Source organism: Pinus tabuliformis, chromosome 8, assembly GCF_031772625.1.
Source record: "Pinus tabuliformis cultivar Carrire ecotype Pingquan chromosome 8, CPIR1, whole genome shotgun sequence".
In the NCBI taxonomy this organism is placed as follows: Eukaryota; Viridiplantae; Streptophyta; class Pinopsida; order Pinales; family Pinaceae; genus Pinus; species Pinus tabuliformis.
This window is the reverse complement of record NC_142294.1, coordinates 351,569,373-351,586,383: the sequence shown is the minus strand read 5'-3', so window position 1 is coordinate 351,586,383 and position 17,011 is coordinate 351,569,373. Positions and strand designations below refer to the sequence as shown.

The 17,011-nt window shown below is 39.2% G+C and overlaps 1 protein-coding gene across 1 annotated transcript in view; it reads left to right on the top strand.

The window, feature by feature from the left end:
- Positions 1-17,011, top strand: part of LOC149235590 (GATA transcription factor 26-like) — a 224,799-nt gene that overhangs the window by 152,896 nt on the left and 54,892 nt on the right. Inside the window, exons 3-7 of the mRNA XM_089372158.1 lie at positions 6,255-6,642; positions 6,846-6,897; positions 7,107-7,210; positions 7,475-7,703; positions 7,837-7,972. Coding sequence (XP_089228284.1) covers positions 6,255-6,642; positions 6,846-6,897; positions 7,107-7,210; positions 7,475-7,703; positions 7,837-7,972 — 909 coding nt within the window. The remainder of the gene's footprint in view (positions 1-6,254; positions 6,643-6,845; positions 6,898-7,106; positions 7,211-7,474; positions 7,704-7,836; positions 7,973-17,011) is intronic.

The window sequence follows — 17,011 nt, the reverse complement described above, 5'->3', positions numbered from 1 at the left end:
CAAATTATAAATGTTCTTTGCGTGCATGTCCATCCCCACATCATCACCAAATTTTCCACATCTGCAACCTTGTTTAGTAACATAGGTTTAGTATTTGCTTTGCCAACTTAGATGGCATAGCATGGTTGAGATTTCTATTGTTGTCTTAGGAAGGAAACATTGGGGTCATATGTGCATTGTTGGCATGCAAACTTATGCTATGGTTCACTACCTGGCTAAATTACTTAGTGGGACATTACCATGCAATCATCTCAAACTTATATGTTGATATTGATCCATGGTACAAATGCATACAAATTCCTGGTTTACATCATCATACCTTTAGCATAAGGAGAGCCGTATGTTACTAATTATCTAAGGTAGGTATTCTGTGATCTTTGGAACACTATTGATCGATTGTTCTATTATGGTCATGCCATAGTTCTTTAGTCTAACTCTCTTGTCATCTTGTTATCTGCAAAATCTACAGTTTTCACTTAGATGATTGTGCTTGTTAATTGATGATCAAAAGGTTTCCAAAGATTAGATGATTTTGGATGGTTCAATATCTTCTAATGAGTATGAATGAGAAATTACATGACATAATTGTATTGACAAAGTCTTTATCTTTGCTATTAAGAAAAGGTTTCTGGCGTTGAGGTGTTATCATTGATGCCAAAAGAATTGTCAAGCATGACGAAGATTGTTGAGATGTTGTAATTGATGTCAAGCCAAGTTTGCTATAGCGAGGAGCCAACATGTTGAAAAGTTAAGCAAGAAAAGCCTTAAGAAGTCCTAAGATACAACAAGAAAACCCTAAAAGAAGAAGACCAAATAATGGCACTATCATGAACATGTGGAGTTAAGGTTAGGAGATGTTAAAACACTGTGTAAATAGAGCGGATTGAAGGAGGCTCTGTAGATTTGTATAATAAGAATGGAGCTCTTGACAACGAGCCTTGAAAAGCTTAAGAACCTTTCACTATTTTCATTGGATTAATTGTGATGTCCTTGTGTGGTTTAAATTGTTTGTTGGATAGAGAAGTAGATCCAACTCCCTCTTTGTAGCGTGTCTCCAACAGTGATGATAGCCATGGCTGTGGTTCTAGGCACATGTATCTTCGCTCTCTCATCATTATATCTCCCCACATATTTCACTGAAATGTTGCGTTCCAGGGCTCCGCATTCATGCAAACACTGCATTTAGGAAACTACACAAATTCAACACTTGAAGAATGACATACATGAAACTGGTATAGAAGATCTATTAAAAAATGCCATAAGGATCATTCGTTCCATGAAGTATCTGAATACCAAGATTTGTGAATGGCCATGCACACTTCCATTAGCCTAGATGCAATGAACATAAATAACAATATTCTTGATGGAAATCTCATAAACCCTTCTAAATTTTATGAAGAATAACAATACTAAAATAAAGCCCTCATGGAATGATAAAAAAAGGTATGCCAGGAAACATTATTCTCAGGTTGTAACTTGAATTGTACCAAAAATTTAGCCAAAAAACGAATGAAACACTTTAAGCCCATTGAATGTCAAAGCAATGCAAAAGAGATGAGTCTAAGCCATACACAAGTTTTAAAGATTAAAAGTAATACAAGTTGGATCCAATGAAATTACAGGTCGACTCTTAAAAATTATAGATGTCCACACTCGTATAAATATGAGCATGGACATGTCATTTCGACAAAAATGAATAACAAGTCCTCTAAGGCGGTCGAGAAAAGAGATATGAGGCAGTGTAAAGCGGGTTTCTAGCAATATAAGTTTTGAGGTCTGAGTTCCAAACAAGGCGAGGAGGTCTGTTGATTTGTAATTATTGTTTTTTTCTATGGTCTGGTTCAAAGGTGGCAAAGGTTTGGCTAAGATGAAATTTGTTCTGGCACCTACAACATATAGAACTATAATGTAACTGAGATGTCAATCCCACGATTCAATTGACTTTAAGTGCAATCAATTGACGACATTGTGTCTAATAGTAAAGATTGAGCTCTGTCATCTATATCGAGCTGCGTGGTTGTTGTGGAGTAGGTCGAGCACCTACAAGATCTAGTTGGTAAAGTAAAGCATGTCATAGGAAAGGATCTTGTATTGTGCACAATGATTAAGATGTTGTAGAAGGTGACAAGGGATGTTTAGGCCACAGGCATGTAGGACAGCTATAACAACTAAGGGCGTGCATAGGAGCAAAAACCAAGGTGAGGTATGCAACAAGTTAAAAGGAGAAAAGGAACAAGCTTAAGGGTATTGGCTGAGGTATAAAGGCTTAAGTTCACAAGCAGAAGGAGTCAAGGTGCAGGAACAAGCAGAGGAGCCTGACAGGTGTTTTTAATCAGGTTTGAGGGTGTAAACCTAAGGGTGGGTTGGTTGGGTGATAAGCTACTGAAGAAATCAAATTCATGGTAAACCAAGAGTTGTTGTTGACATGCAAAAGAATCTACAAATTGTTGAGTTGGTTCTCAGCGAGGAGATTGGTATCTCATATGGGTTGGTGCCCTTGAATTTTGCTGGGTTGGTGCTTAGCTAGGGGATTGGTGCCCACAAATTCACTTAGTTGGAGTTCAGTTAAGGGATTAGTGTTGAAATAAGTAACTAGGCTTGGTCTTCATAAATATGAAATGTACTCTTTATTCTTGTATATTGTAAAATGAAAGAATTATTATTATTATTTTTGTAGCATGGGTTTCATGGTCAAGGTTAATTTATTTTTATGTCAAGCACCCGTAGAGTGCTTCTAGGATTTGTCATAGAGTCAAAGAAGTCAATTGAGTCATTGTCATATATGAAAGAGACCCAATTGGGCACTTTGTATCATGTAAAGAAAATTTATGTAAGTCATTTTGAGTCATAAAGACCCTCCAAGATCAAGTCGGCCTAGATGCAACAAGTCGACCTTCAAGGAATGACAAGTCGGCCTCATAAGGGCTATTTGACCACCATGAGAAGTCTATATATAAGAACTCGACCTCATCAAGAGAACATCCAAGAAGTTCGAATATAAGACAAGAAGAAGCCTTATAGCCAACAAAGAAGAAGAGAACATTGAAAGAGGGAGAATGAAATTTTTAGGGCTGTTTTTGGGCTGCATTCTCCCACACGTGTGAAGAGTCTAAGGCATTTTTTGTTGCAGAAATTACAATCATAAAAGGAGCTGGGATCAAGTGTCAAGAAGGTCAATTTTGCTAGCCGAATTTCCAAGGAAGAAGAACCAATTCGAGCGAAGGAGAGAGAAGGACAAAATCACCATCTTTTCTCACACGTGTGAAACTAGAGTTTTTGCAGTAAAGGCTGAAATTTGCAGTCAAGAAATTGTAGGTCCGAACTTGAGAAGTTACAACAGTTTTGGAGCAGTTTGACTAAGGTTGACTTTGTGAAAGACAAGCTCATCAAAGGAGAATCTAACTTGGTCTTGGAGGGGTCTTGGTCAAGGGTCTTAGGTTTTGGAATTCATCATTTGAAGATTCTCTAAGAAGAGAAGAATTCTTGGGGGTTTTCCTCTCAAGAGGAGAGGTTTTGGCCCTGGCTTGCAACCTACAATTTGTGTCCTCTTGTCTCATTGATCTTCATTGTTTGGTAGCTGTTTGATGATAAAGAACACACTAATAATCTAGTGAAAGAAAAACTAATAATAAGTACACCAAGTTAAGTAAAAGAACATCACAAGCAATTATCAAAGTAAGAGAAATCAGCCTAATCTAGCCGCCCGTGATTTCTCAACAATTAGTGTATCTCATAGGTCGGAGCCTACGGAAGTTTGAGTTGGAGTTGATAAACCTGTTTGTATTCTTTATATTAAGACAAGTTTTCTTCCAGTTATAAATCTTCTATGCCCATGTGTTCAATATTGAATGGTTAATATAGTGATTTGTTGATTATAAATTGGTTAATTAACGAAACACTGATTCACCCCTCTCAGTGTTTCCAATATCTAGCCTTTGATACATGGAAGCAGTTAACTAGGGTACTTGTTGAAATGTTCTTGCAATTTAAGAATGGCATTGGGGCAGTTACAAGCACCTACAAAATGTTTTGGTTGATTTCGTGGCCTATATTTCATTATTAAACTGATGCAACAAGATTTTTGAGTCTTAATAGGGATCACTAGAAGCAACATCCAGCCCCATTTTTACTTGTTTATGTTTAGTGACTTGGTTTTAACCAATGTTATTGGAATCGAATCAGTGCTCAAACAAGAAAACTCTTTGAATCGAGAATTGGTCAAAACCAGTGAAAAAACCAAACCAAAAAGCCGGTCAACCAAAAACACTTAAAATATTCAAATTTTAAAGAAAAACATATATGTTTGTGTGCTTCATATGAATACAAGCTATTTATAGATAAATAAGAAAAAGTTCTCATTTATATATCATGTATGGGTGCACCTAACAAAAAAAGCACATAGTGCAATCCATCTCTAAAATGAAAATACATAAACAAATAGGCTCTAGATGGCCTCTAACATCCAAAAAAAATCATGCTACAACAAATACCTACATGTCATGAAAATCATTGCCTATATTGGCATCTTTGTCATCAATATCACCCTCTAAGCATTAGAATAAGATAGAAAAAACGTAGCATGTCAAGTCAAGATTTTATTTGAGTGATGGGTACATTTTTAGTAGGGTCATGACAGAGGAGTTCGACAACCAATGCCACTAACATCGAGGTACATAGAGGGCTTGGTGCTCTTGATTAATTGCTAGTTCCATACCCTTGTAGATGACAAAATCCAAAGGAAACGTTGCAATCCCAAATCCTGAAATCCTGAAAAACTGTTAAGTTTGTTGGACTGAGTGACATCTTAAATTCTACTTTCTCCATATGAAATCTATGTTGGAACCATTCTCAAACATCCAGAGTCATTTCATGGTAATGTTAAAAATTGGAATAAAAAGATGAAATTTGAAAATGAAAGGTAAATGAGAATGTCAGATTCCAATGAATTGCATAGCAATAGTAGGGCCAGAGGCTTGAATATTAGGCTGCCCCACTCAATTTTGTTTTGTTTTGTTTTATTTATCTTTATATTAAATTGTGTTTGGAACATCTTTGGTCACATTGTACGAAACCGATTGATTCGGTTCCGAACTAGCGAGTTTGGTTCTGAACCGGCCATTTTGGTTTTAGATCTCGAACCGGACCGGTTTGACCGACCGGTTCTAGATCTCGAACCAGATTGGTTTGACTGGCCAGTTCCAATAAATATGTTTTAATTGGTGTTTTTAAACTCGGTCAACATGGACTTGGACTCATCTGAGTTGACCATAAACCTGGTGAACTTACTCTGCTTAGTTCAAGGACCAATTTGCTATCAAACTGGCTGAGTCAATGCATGACTCTGCCAGTTTTGGTCTAGGTCATTTGAGTCTCTACCTACTAGGTCAAATTTGTCATCTTCCTCATCGCGGTGCAGATTTTAGGAAAATCTAAATAATTTTTTTTTACCTAAACCCCAAATCCTATCACCCTAAACCCTAACAACAAACTATATAGAGAACATCCCTTCCACCTCTATTTGCCTCACACCTATCTCATTAAGCAGTTGCAGATGTTCCTGAGGAGTTTGATGAGTTTGAAGATTCCAAGCCAGAGGATGATCTTGTAGCTCATCCCGAGGATCCCATTTCTAGTAGTAGTGATGAGTTTGATGATTGATAATGTTGATCAATGATTTGTAGAGAGCTAGTAGCTTGTAGCTTATTTTTTGTACGATAGAGGTCATTTAGAGACTTACTGATTATGCATTTTGTTTTTGATATGTACTGCACTTGGTGCTAGTTTGAATCCTGATATATTCACCCTTACATGGTATATACATGAGCAAACTTTGCATATTTTGTCTCTAATTGTTTGAAATCTTTAAAATATATATATTTTATTAGAATTTAAATATTTTATGTATTTTTTAGTAAACGAAGTCATTAAATTCAAACTGATCCCTGTCATGGCCAAGTCTGAGTTGACCCTTTGCCAATTTCGAGGCCAAGTCGGAGTTTTAAACCATTGATTTTTACAGTTTCAGAATTCTGCTTTTAACAAATTATTATATAAAGGAACTGCAATGATATGTCATTGATTCACAGAAGGTCCTTTTCCATATCATGTCTGTTTTTAAATTCTATTTACTATATATACTTTGTCAAGGCTGACTCAAAATTGCTTTCGGTAGTGCATCTGCTAGTTCTTTACTGCTTTTGCCTAAGGTGTGTTATTTCAGGGCTCTTATTACTAATTTTGTGTAAATTATGCAGTTGCATGGGATTCTCCTGTACCCTCAAAGAAACGCACTTCTATGTTTCGCCAGCGGCCATCATCTCTTGAAAATCTTACTAAAAGTGTGCAAGTTTCACATGGGCAAGATTTGTCATACCTATCAAGTTCCTCAGAAGATGATCTGCTTTATGAATGCAAGGATCAGATAATTACTCCTGAGATAGGTCTTGGTGGTGTATTTATTAGGCAACCACATTCAGCTACAAGAGAAGAAGAGTCAGAAGCAAGTTCACTTTTAATAGACAATAAAGGATACAGTAAATTTGATGTTTCAAATCAGGCTTATTCTGGGGTAGGGGACACTCGTGTACAGATATGGGGTGATGATATAACTAGATCTGAAAGGTGGATGGAAATGAAAGAGCTGTAAGTTAAACATTGCGTAGTTACTGTATGGGACATTTTTTTCTGTATTTTTTGTGCTCTATTATATTGCACTGATTAATGTTAATTAGCATGAAGAAGATCATATCATTTTAGAACTGAAGGTTGTTAAATTGTCTGAAACAGTCTTTAAATTTTAGTCTTTCATATTTGTTTTTTTTGCAATTGATTACTTGATCTTACAGGAAAAAACTTCTTCAAAGTTGCCATTCGCCTTTAATATCTATTGAACTAGAGGTAAGACTTTGTTTGCAATTGCCTGATGAATAAATATTAGCTACTGAAACTTAGCTAATACCCCAGCCAGATTTTAATAATATTCTCTACGACCTTTAGGGAGTATTCTCTTTTAGCCTTCATATTCATTAATATTTGAAAGGGGGGTTGCTTTTCGAGAACTTGGTTTTCTACATCCTGACATGTTTGCAGTTATTCATAAACTATAGGATGTTGTAAACCTTGATACATTTATGGAGCTCTTAAAGGAAGACGAGCAAAGGCATCTGGTGAAATATCTTTCTTCTGTCGATCATTCTGGACTTCCAGAAAGGTTAGTCGGAATTCGTTATGCCATCTTCTTTTCCTAGCATATCATTCATGATTCTTCTATGTTTTCTCTGCCTTTCTTGTTTTTTCTCTTGCAATCTGCAAATACTTCTTTCCTGTTAGAACTAATATTGCTTTGAATGCCCCACCTAGTATTTACATTCTACTACAAGAGATGTAGGCACATTACATTATGTTTTTAAGTCTTAAGTATCCTTGAATTATATTTATCTGAAAATTTAATCTAGTGGTGGGTTTGTTTGTCTAGCTTGAAATGCATGTTTAACAGTGGCCAATTCAAGGGGGCTTTATCCAACTTTCAGCACTTACTTTCTGAAGGCATGTTTGGGACTTATGGGTCTAGGTTGAGCCCTCAGGTAGAACGCCTTTTTCAACAACTCTTAATAGTAACAGATTTGACAAATTCTCAATGGCTAGAGAGATATTCGAAACTCCAAAAAGATGTTAAGGACAGCAAGTGTGTCAACTTTTCAGAGGTAAAAATGTGATGCTTTAAAAACATATGAATTTCTAGGATATCCAGGCTCATGCTTCATGAGGATGTTGTCATTTAAGGCATTATATTTATCAAATATCACAATCTAATCAAAGCATTTTGTGACTTGCCAGATTCCAGAATATAAGGAATCCACAAAAATAAAGGATTTTGGTTTGCCTGCATGTTCTGTTTCTAAGCCCTGGAAACATGCCACTCACAAGGCATTCATGAGCTCTCCAGGTCAACTGTCCAGCCAAGTTATTACAGGTATATTGTTACATCCACTGCTGATATCGGTTAGTGGATGGAATCTATGCGACTTCTGTTTGAGCTTTAGTCCACTGTGTATTGTCCATTATGAATATTTCAATCCTAAATTGGAGTAGGAAATTGTAATGTATTCAAGTAGTTAATACACTATTTTATGTACAAATGTTATTCAATTAACATCAATACTTTGCCTTTTTGTTGACACCACCTAATGGGACTCATATTCTTCATATTTGAAAAATTAGGTTATATTAAGGAGCAATTCAGTGAAGTTGCCTTCCTAGTTACTTTTTCTACTTATTTACTGTAGTACCCTTCTTGGGTGCAAATTTGTGAAGCATCCTGTTATAGAATGCTATGATGCATTCTTGTTTGTTTGCTCATGACTTTCTTATCCCTTTTGACCTGAACATAGAAAATTTTGCAGCCAGGGATACTAAATAGTAAAGAGTGCCCCTGCCCTCTCCCGCTATTGCACTCACTCCTGCAGCTCTCTCCTTATGGGATTGAAGCAGGAGGGTTCCCTAGGACAAGAATAATTGCTCCTGCCCACTGTTCGGTTTGTGCTCTGAATTGAACTTTAACATTGTTCCCTTGATGGTCCAATCTCACTCCCCGAATGTTCGGAAATCAATGCTGTGGTGACTCCATAGATGCGCTGGTTTTCTTTTCACTTATCTCAGGTTAGGATTTTGAGTGGATAAAGTTCTGGTTTTTTAGGAGAGCAAGTTTGAGAGAGCTTTGAGGAGGGAGGGATTGAAGTCTACCACAGACATTCTCCTGCTGTTAAAAAATTGAAGATGTAAGTGCTAAGCCTATGCTCTGTTGTTTTTTTCCTTGGTGTTGTTTATTTATTCTCTTTTCAAATTCCCTCATTTCAGGTTTTTCTTCAGTGACTTGAAGAAAATGTTTCTCATGTGATGTATGGTTCAGTTTTTATTTCTAATGGCATAGGTGTGAAATAGGAGTGATGGGGAAGACAATAAGAATTCTCACAATAACCCATTTGATGAAGACGAGGAAGAAGTAGAAAGGGATAAAGGTGAAAGTGAAGGCAAAGATATAAGCAAAACTCTGATAACAACAATGTGGGTGTAACAAAACTTGAAGTGGGGAAGAGGGGGTGAAACCACTAAATTGATATACAGCTATGGTTGCAATGAGAGCAAACATTACACTGATGTATAGACTGTGTGAGGAAACATATTTGTCGGGTATGGCTGGGTTGAAAACTCAACTCCATGTAACTAAAACTTTGCACCTTAGTATTAAAGGGAGGTAGAGAAAAAGACAAGAAGAGGAAGAAGCAAAAAGTATGGTGAAAAACAAAAGGTTACATCTGCTGCCACATCTAGATGTTTGGCCATTGCAAATCTCACGATGCTAGTGGAACCTTGTATGCAAGGGGTGGAAGTATAACAATGCCATATTTCCTTGATATTGGTAGTAGGATGGCATGGATGTGGAAATGTTGTGGTTTCACTATTCATATGGTATACTGTTCAATGTTCTTTGTTCCCCCTATTGGCATGAGATGGTTTGGGCCATCAACAATGCCCTTAGAAGATACAAGAGCCCTGGTACGAGAAAGTTATTTTGTTTTACTAGTCAAGGAAAAACAAAAATCCAGAGAGATATAGGATGATTTATAAATCAATGGGGTGAACATGGAGTATCCATTATATTCGATGTTTTGACAAACATTAAAAAAACAGCCATCAATAAATGTACTTGTTGAGTAGGCTACATGTGTGAGCTTCCTTGTAGCCCATGATTATTATGCAATTATTAAGAGTGCACTGTTAGTTTTTGTACCATCGGACGATGTTCCAGTATTGAGACTTTGTAGAGAGGCTAAAACACGGGAGTTCTCCAAAACCCAGAAATCATTTCTAGAAATTCCACCCAGAAGCAGCTCAATTAAATTAATTGACCATCATTTAAATTTTTCCTAAGTCTAACTTAGGAAAACAGGTTAAATAATAGTGATTAATTGAGAAAGGTGAGAATTCTCTAGAAACTCCCACAGATCGATTTGGAGATGATCTCAGCCATCGATTAAGTTTTAATCTTGGCCGTTGGATTCCCAACTAGAGATTATAGTAAGAGGTGGATGGGTAGATGGAGAGATATACAGAAGAGAGCCAACAATGCGAGCTCCTTGGGAAGTTCGAGCTAGCCAGTAGTAGAGTTCGAGCCAGAGTGGGGACGCAGGGCAGTTAATTTTAGGTATGTTCTATGCTTAGAGCAAATTTACTTCAATTTTCCATATTAGCTCAATATCAATTCCAAATTACCAATCACTTTTAGCATGATAGTAAAATGCAGATAGAACATAAACATAAATCACAGAAAACAAGCCAAGACATGAGGACACAAGATGTGGCGCCAGCCAGGGACAAACCCCAATGTGGGGAAACCCTTGATCAATTCTTCTTATGTTCTTCAATAGTTCAGCAAAGAGAGATAGATAGTACATATACATCAGAAGTCAACATTTTGACTTGACAAAATAAGAGTAGAGATCTTCTCTAAGAAGATGACACATGAGGTAGCAGATTTGAACTCAGGTAATTCCATCACCATGCTGTACCTATCACTGTGCTACACCATGCTGCTCCCATCATCACTATGCATCATCAATGTGCTGCACCATGCTGCACCCATCATCACTGTCCATCATCAATGTGCTGCACCATGCTGCACCCATCATCACTGTTCATCATCAATTGGAACAACAACATACAATCCTCTAATAATCTGAGATCTCAACAGTATTATTACACACAACAGCTCCATACATAATGCTAATGATATGGGTCCTTAAATATCTCACACAGTGACCCAATCAGACTTTACATAGCAACCCTATTGGATACATCTGCCCAGCATAACATACCCAAACAAAAATGCTGCTGTTTGGAGCCTCCGTTAGCTGCATATAAAACACTTATTGATAGCATCCTAGTGCACCCTAAGTGCTGCGGTTAGGAGCCTCCTCTAGCTGCTGTGTGTTTCCTAATATAGGGTGAAAGGATCTCCCTTTATTGCGGATTAGATCTCCCTTTGAGGACTGCGGTTAGGGCTTTTATGGATCTTCCTTTAGCTGCGTATAGAGGCTCCCTTTGACAGTGAATGGAAGCCTCCATCATGACTGCGTTAAGTGCCTCTTCTTGCTGCATACACACCCCTAATAGGACATCGTATTAGGGCATCATTTAGCAGTGGTTAGGGCTTCTCCATACTAGCGTTAAGGTTGAATTCATGGACTGTAATTTAAGGCAACGCAGGTCTCTTTAGGATAGCGTTAAGCTTCTTCATGTTTAGGCACGTAGAGTTTCTCCATGATAGTGTTAGACTTCTCCACATTAGGGCAGCGTAGAACTTCTTTAGGACAACGTTAAGCTTCTTCATGTTTAGGCAACGTAGAGCCTTCTTTCTCATGACAGCATCTAGATCTAGGGCTTCTTAGAACAACGTATTCTCTTAGGATCTTCTTCCTTCCACCAAAACCCAAACGAGTGGAGAGGAAGAGATCACATGAGATGAGTGACTAAATGACTTGCAAGCCACCTCTTTTTATACTAAAATGTTGAGCACAAGTGGGGGCAATTTGGTTGCTGGCCGACCTTGACGAATTGTCCCATAACACAAATAAATTCATATCTCCATGAATACGTTTCGAAATCGGATGATCTTTAGATCAATCCTACACCTCTCGACGAGAGGAATCCAACAAAAATATCATTTGCCATAAATAAGATGACCCACATGGAGTTTGGTCCTAGTTGCCAATTTTAACACTCCCTCTCAACTAGGGAGAACTCCATCTGCTAATCCATCTGCCAGACTGTACTATATCTTCCATCAATGCCCTGCACTGCTCTGCTCTGTTGAACTATGAATAAGAAGAAGTGATCGAGAATGTATCATACCATCGTCTACTGACCCGAAGTCAGTCCCATATAACAGAGTGTCTCATACCACTCTTACTTACCCAAAGTCAGTCCCAAATAAAGAGAGTGTATCATACCACTCTTACTGATCCGAAATCAGTTCCAAATAAAGAGAGTGTATCATACCACTCTTACTGATCCGAAATTAGTTCCAAATAAAGAGAGTGTATCATACCACTCTTACTGATCTGAAATCAGTTCCAAAAGAGAGTGAGTTATATCACTCTTATTGACCCAAAGTCAGTTCCAATTGATCCCAAATTAATATCATCCTAGCATAGGGAGTACGGTAGTAACACGATGCGTCCATTGGTACTACTATGGTCCCTTTCTTCATTTCTTTGCTCATTGGCTAGATGAGAGGTACTTCCCATGAGTCCCAGACTGCATGGGTAGGATGTCTCGACAGGAGAAGGATGAACCACTCATCTTGCCTACATGTTGCCAGGGGTATCCCAGGGGAACGCTGAACAACTCACCTTGTACCCAACAAATCGCTAGGGGAAGGCTGAACCACTCACCCTATGACTGTGTCTCAGTAGGAGAAGGATGAACCACTCATCCTGCCTACATAGCAAACCACTAGGGGAACGCTGAACCACTCACCCTATGGTTGCTCATCACTTGAAGATGTACCCCCAAGCCCCCGGAGCTCCCAGAGATCAATGTCCATATCATACTGGACCCTTAGGAGGGAGTCCCTCCACGACTCCTAGTCGTTCTTGGAAAGTCACAAATTTGACCTTTCCCAGGGGCTTTGACAGAATGTCGGTGACCTGCACATCAGTCCCAATGCGATGGAGCCTTCTTGCTCCTCGATGTACAATATCCTAGATAAAGTGGTACTTGATGTCTATATGCTTGGAGCGATCATAGAATAGGGGATTCCTCAACAATTGAATCCCCCCTCTGGTTGTCATAGAAGATCTCGGTGGTATCCAGCATGTGTCCAAACAACTCACTGAAGAGCTTCCTCAACCAGGCAGCTTCACACAAGGTCATACTCGTAGCTATGTATTCGGTCTCAATGGTGCTCAAAGCAACCGACTTTTGCTTCCTGCTCATCTAGGATATCGTAGCAGAACCCAAAGAGAACCAACACCCAAAAGTGCTCTTGCGATCCTCCACATTGCTTGCCCAGTCAACATTCGAATAATCATGCGGCTTCACATTTTCGGCAGTGTATCTCAATCCATGAGAGATTATGCCTCGAAGATATCTCAAAAGATTTTTGGCACCAATCTAGTGAAGCTCAACCATATATGAAATCAATATGCTAACTACAAAACATATATCCGGATGAGAGTTCACCAAGAACATCAATGCTAGAATGAGTTTATGAAACTCAGAGGCATTTCCCAAATTAGGTCCATCATCACTATCACATAACTTCTGAAAGTCAAGCTCCATTGAGGTGCTCATGGGCTTGCAGTTTACCATTCCAAATTCGGAATCCAACTCCCTCTTACTTTTGCAAATGAGAGGGTCTGCACCTGTCAGAAAGAGGTCGTCCTCATAAGGTGCCAGTATGAGAGGTTTATCATCCACAACCTTCAAGCAATGGTTTGGATCGGCTTCACTCCTAGTGAATCTCAGCTTCATCAGACAACTATCAATCCTCTCATATCAAGCCCGGGGTGTTAGCTCTAAATCATAGAGAGCTTTCTTCAACCTGCATACATGAGATTCCTGATCATGAATCTCAAACCCCTCGGGTTGTTCCAAACCTGTGGACTTGCTACATGAGGGGAATGGTCCCCTTGTAAGATTTTCTTTCGGTACATCTCAGACATGTACCTTCATGCTCTTCTTGAATTCAAGCATCCCTGTCACCATCTGACTCACAACAGACCTATTGGATACTTCTGCACAACATAACATACCCAAACAAAAATGTTGCTGTTTGGAGCCTCCGTTAACTGCGTATAAAACACTTATTGATAGCGTCCTAGTGCACCCTAAGTGCTGCGGTTAGGGGCCGCCTCTAGTTGCTGTGTGTTTCCTAATATAGCGTGAAAGGATCTCCCTTTACTGCGGATTAGATCTCCCTTTGAGGACTGCGGTTACGGTTTTTATGGCTCTTCCTTTAGTTGCGTATAGAGGTTCCCTTTGACAGTGAATGGAAGCCTCCATCATGACTGCGTTAAGTGCCTCTTCTTGCTACATACACACCCCTAATAGGACAATGTATTTGGGCATTGTTTAACAGTGGTTAGGGCTTCTCCATACCAGCGTTAAGGCTGGCGTCATGGACTGTAATTTAGGGCAACGTAGGTCTCTTTAGGACAACGTTAAGCTTCTTCATGTTTAGGCAGCGTAGAGCTTCTCCATGATAGTGTTAGGCTTCTCCACATTAGGGCAGTGTAGAACTTCTTTAGGACAATGTTAAGCTTCTTCATGTTTAGGCAGCATAGAGCCTTCTTTCTCATGACAACATCTAGATGTAGGGCTTCTTAGAACAACGTATTCTCTTAGGATCTTCTTCCTTCCACCAAAACCCAAACGAGTGGAGAGGAAGAGATCACATGAGATGAGTGACTACATGACTTGCAAGCTGCCTCTTTTTATACTAAAACGTTGAGCACAAGTGGGGCAATTTGGTCGCTGGCCGACCTTGACGAATTGTCCCATAACACAAATAAATTCATATCTCCATGAATACATGTCGAAATTGGATGATCTTTAGATCAATCCTACACCTCTTGATGAGAGGAATCCAACAAAAATATCAGTTGCCATAGTTGCCAATTTTAATAAACAGTGATCTAGAGGAAGTATTCTAGTTCCGAAGAGGCATAGAGAGGAGGCTGAATTATTTTCTCTAGGAGGCATCGCAGGGCCTATGTAGAGCCTCAAAGAGGTAGTTCGATTTAGCTGGAGTGGAGGTCGTTTCAGGTTCCAGAGGCCAAGAGGATTTTCTAGTAGGCAGGAGAGACACTTCCTCAGTCAACAACAAGTAAGATGGCTTGAGTAGTAGTTGTTTCGGGTAGAGCGTGTGACAGGTCGCGTAGTGGTGACACAAAAACCGTGCATAGGGTTTGGACAACTTTCTTGGGTTTGTCAGTTTGAGCTGAGATTGCTTGGAAAAGAGGGTAAATCCTTCAATTGATTTTGCTAGTATTTCTCTCAATTTGGATAGCCAGTTGGGCATCCATATTTCTTTTACTCAAAATTTCAGTGCTACATAATAATAAAACCCTTAGTTGCTGCACTGATTTTCCCACATTGGGTTTTTTCGGGGACAGTTGTCCAAAAATAATTGTCATTTTTATGTGTGTGCTAGAATTTCTTTGTGCCTATTTTTGCTTCCTTAGTATTTTATTTGGTGAAGCAATTGCAGTGTGAATAATTTGTTATTTTGTCGTAAACTAAATAAATTGCATAATCAATTTGTCAGTTAGAAGAATTATTTCTAGTTGTTGCGTTTCAAGGAATTTTCACATGGTATCAGAGCGTATTCGATAGACAAGAGGCTCAAAGTCGAAGAAGGGAAAATTTCGCTGTTCAGAGGGACAAGAAACCAAAATTTTCTGGGGCTGCACAGTGCCTAGCCAGGTAGTGCGAATTGCTAGCCATGCTTTGATTTTCCAGTGGCAATAGGCAGGAAAGTTTGATTTGTCCGAAGAAGCGATTCCAACAGTTATTCGGAGTAGCAACTCAATATTTCGCAGAGCAGATCCTTGTCTAGGCACAAAGGGTTTGCAATAGTTTGCTAGAGCAGATTTAGTGCCTAGTGGAAGAGAAATAACACACAGATTTATACTCCAGATGTCTTCAGTAAATTCTCCTGAATTCTCTAGTATGGCCATGGACAGATTCGATAATCAAGGGGCTTCAGAATTTTCTTCCAGCTTGTAGGACGAATTTGCTTGCTTAAATAACTCAACTTCAGAAGTGTCTGGTATATTGACAGTGGAGCGTCAGCTCACATGACAGGGTTTAGAGAATATTTCTTTAGGTACAATGAAGAGCAGATGGACTTCCAAATTACGATGGGAAATAGGACCAAGTGCACTCCAGTGGGGAGAGGAATCATTGATTTTCAGAGGGAGTCAAGAGCAAGTACCAGCGCTACATATGTATTGCATGTGTCGAGATTGGGTATGAACCTGATTGCAGTTTCCCAACTACATAAGATAAGGGATATGATGTCCACTTCGTAGGGAAGAAGGTGTTTGTTAAACACTCGAGTTGGAAGAGGGTGAAACATATTGGAGTTCAAAGCAACAGGTTGTACAGGTTACAACTCGATTCTCCAATGGCACTGATAGGCAATGATAGTAACAGGGGGGAGACCTGAATGAGCTATGGCATAGGAGAATGGGACATTTACACCATGGAGCACTTAGAATGCTCGAGGAGACTGTGACAAGTGTTCTAGAACTTAGCACGAAACACGATGATGTGTGCAGAGGGTGTGTGCTTGGGAAATATGCTAAGGTAGCATTGCCAAGAAGTGACAACAAAGCAGATGGCGTGTTGGGACTGGTACATTCAGATATTTGTGGCCCTATGTCCACAAGAGCTCTCAGTGGGGCCGAGAATTTCGTCACCTTTATTGATGACCATTCCAGGAAAACCTGGATCTACTTCTTGAAGACCAAGGATGAGGCCTTGTATTGCTTCAAGGAGTTCAAGGTTCTGCTGGAGAATGCGACAGGGAAGACGATCAAGGTGCTTCGCTCAGATAATGGTGAAGACTCGAGAGTATACTGATAAAGACTTCACATATTTTTGTGTGAAGGAAGGCATCATAAGAGAGTGGAAAACTCCATACAATCAACAACAAAATGGGGTAGCAGAGCGTAAGAACAAATCCATAGTTGGGGCCACAAAGGCAATGCTATATGACAAATATTTGCTCAGGTTTCTATGGGTAGAGGCATGTAACACAACAATGTATATTCAGAACAAGATTCCTGACAAGGCATTGGGGAAGATGACGCTGGAAGAAGTCTTCTCAAGAAAGAAACTCTAGGTAAGTCACTCCAGGATCTTTTGCAGCATAGCTTACTGCTATGTGCCAGATGTGAAGCGCACCAAATTGGATTAGACTGCAGAGAATGGGTTCTTCGTTGGG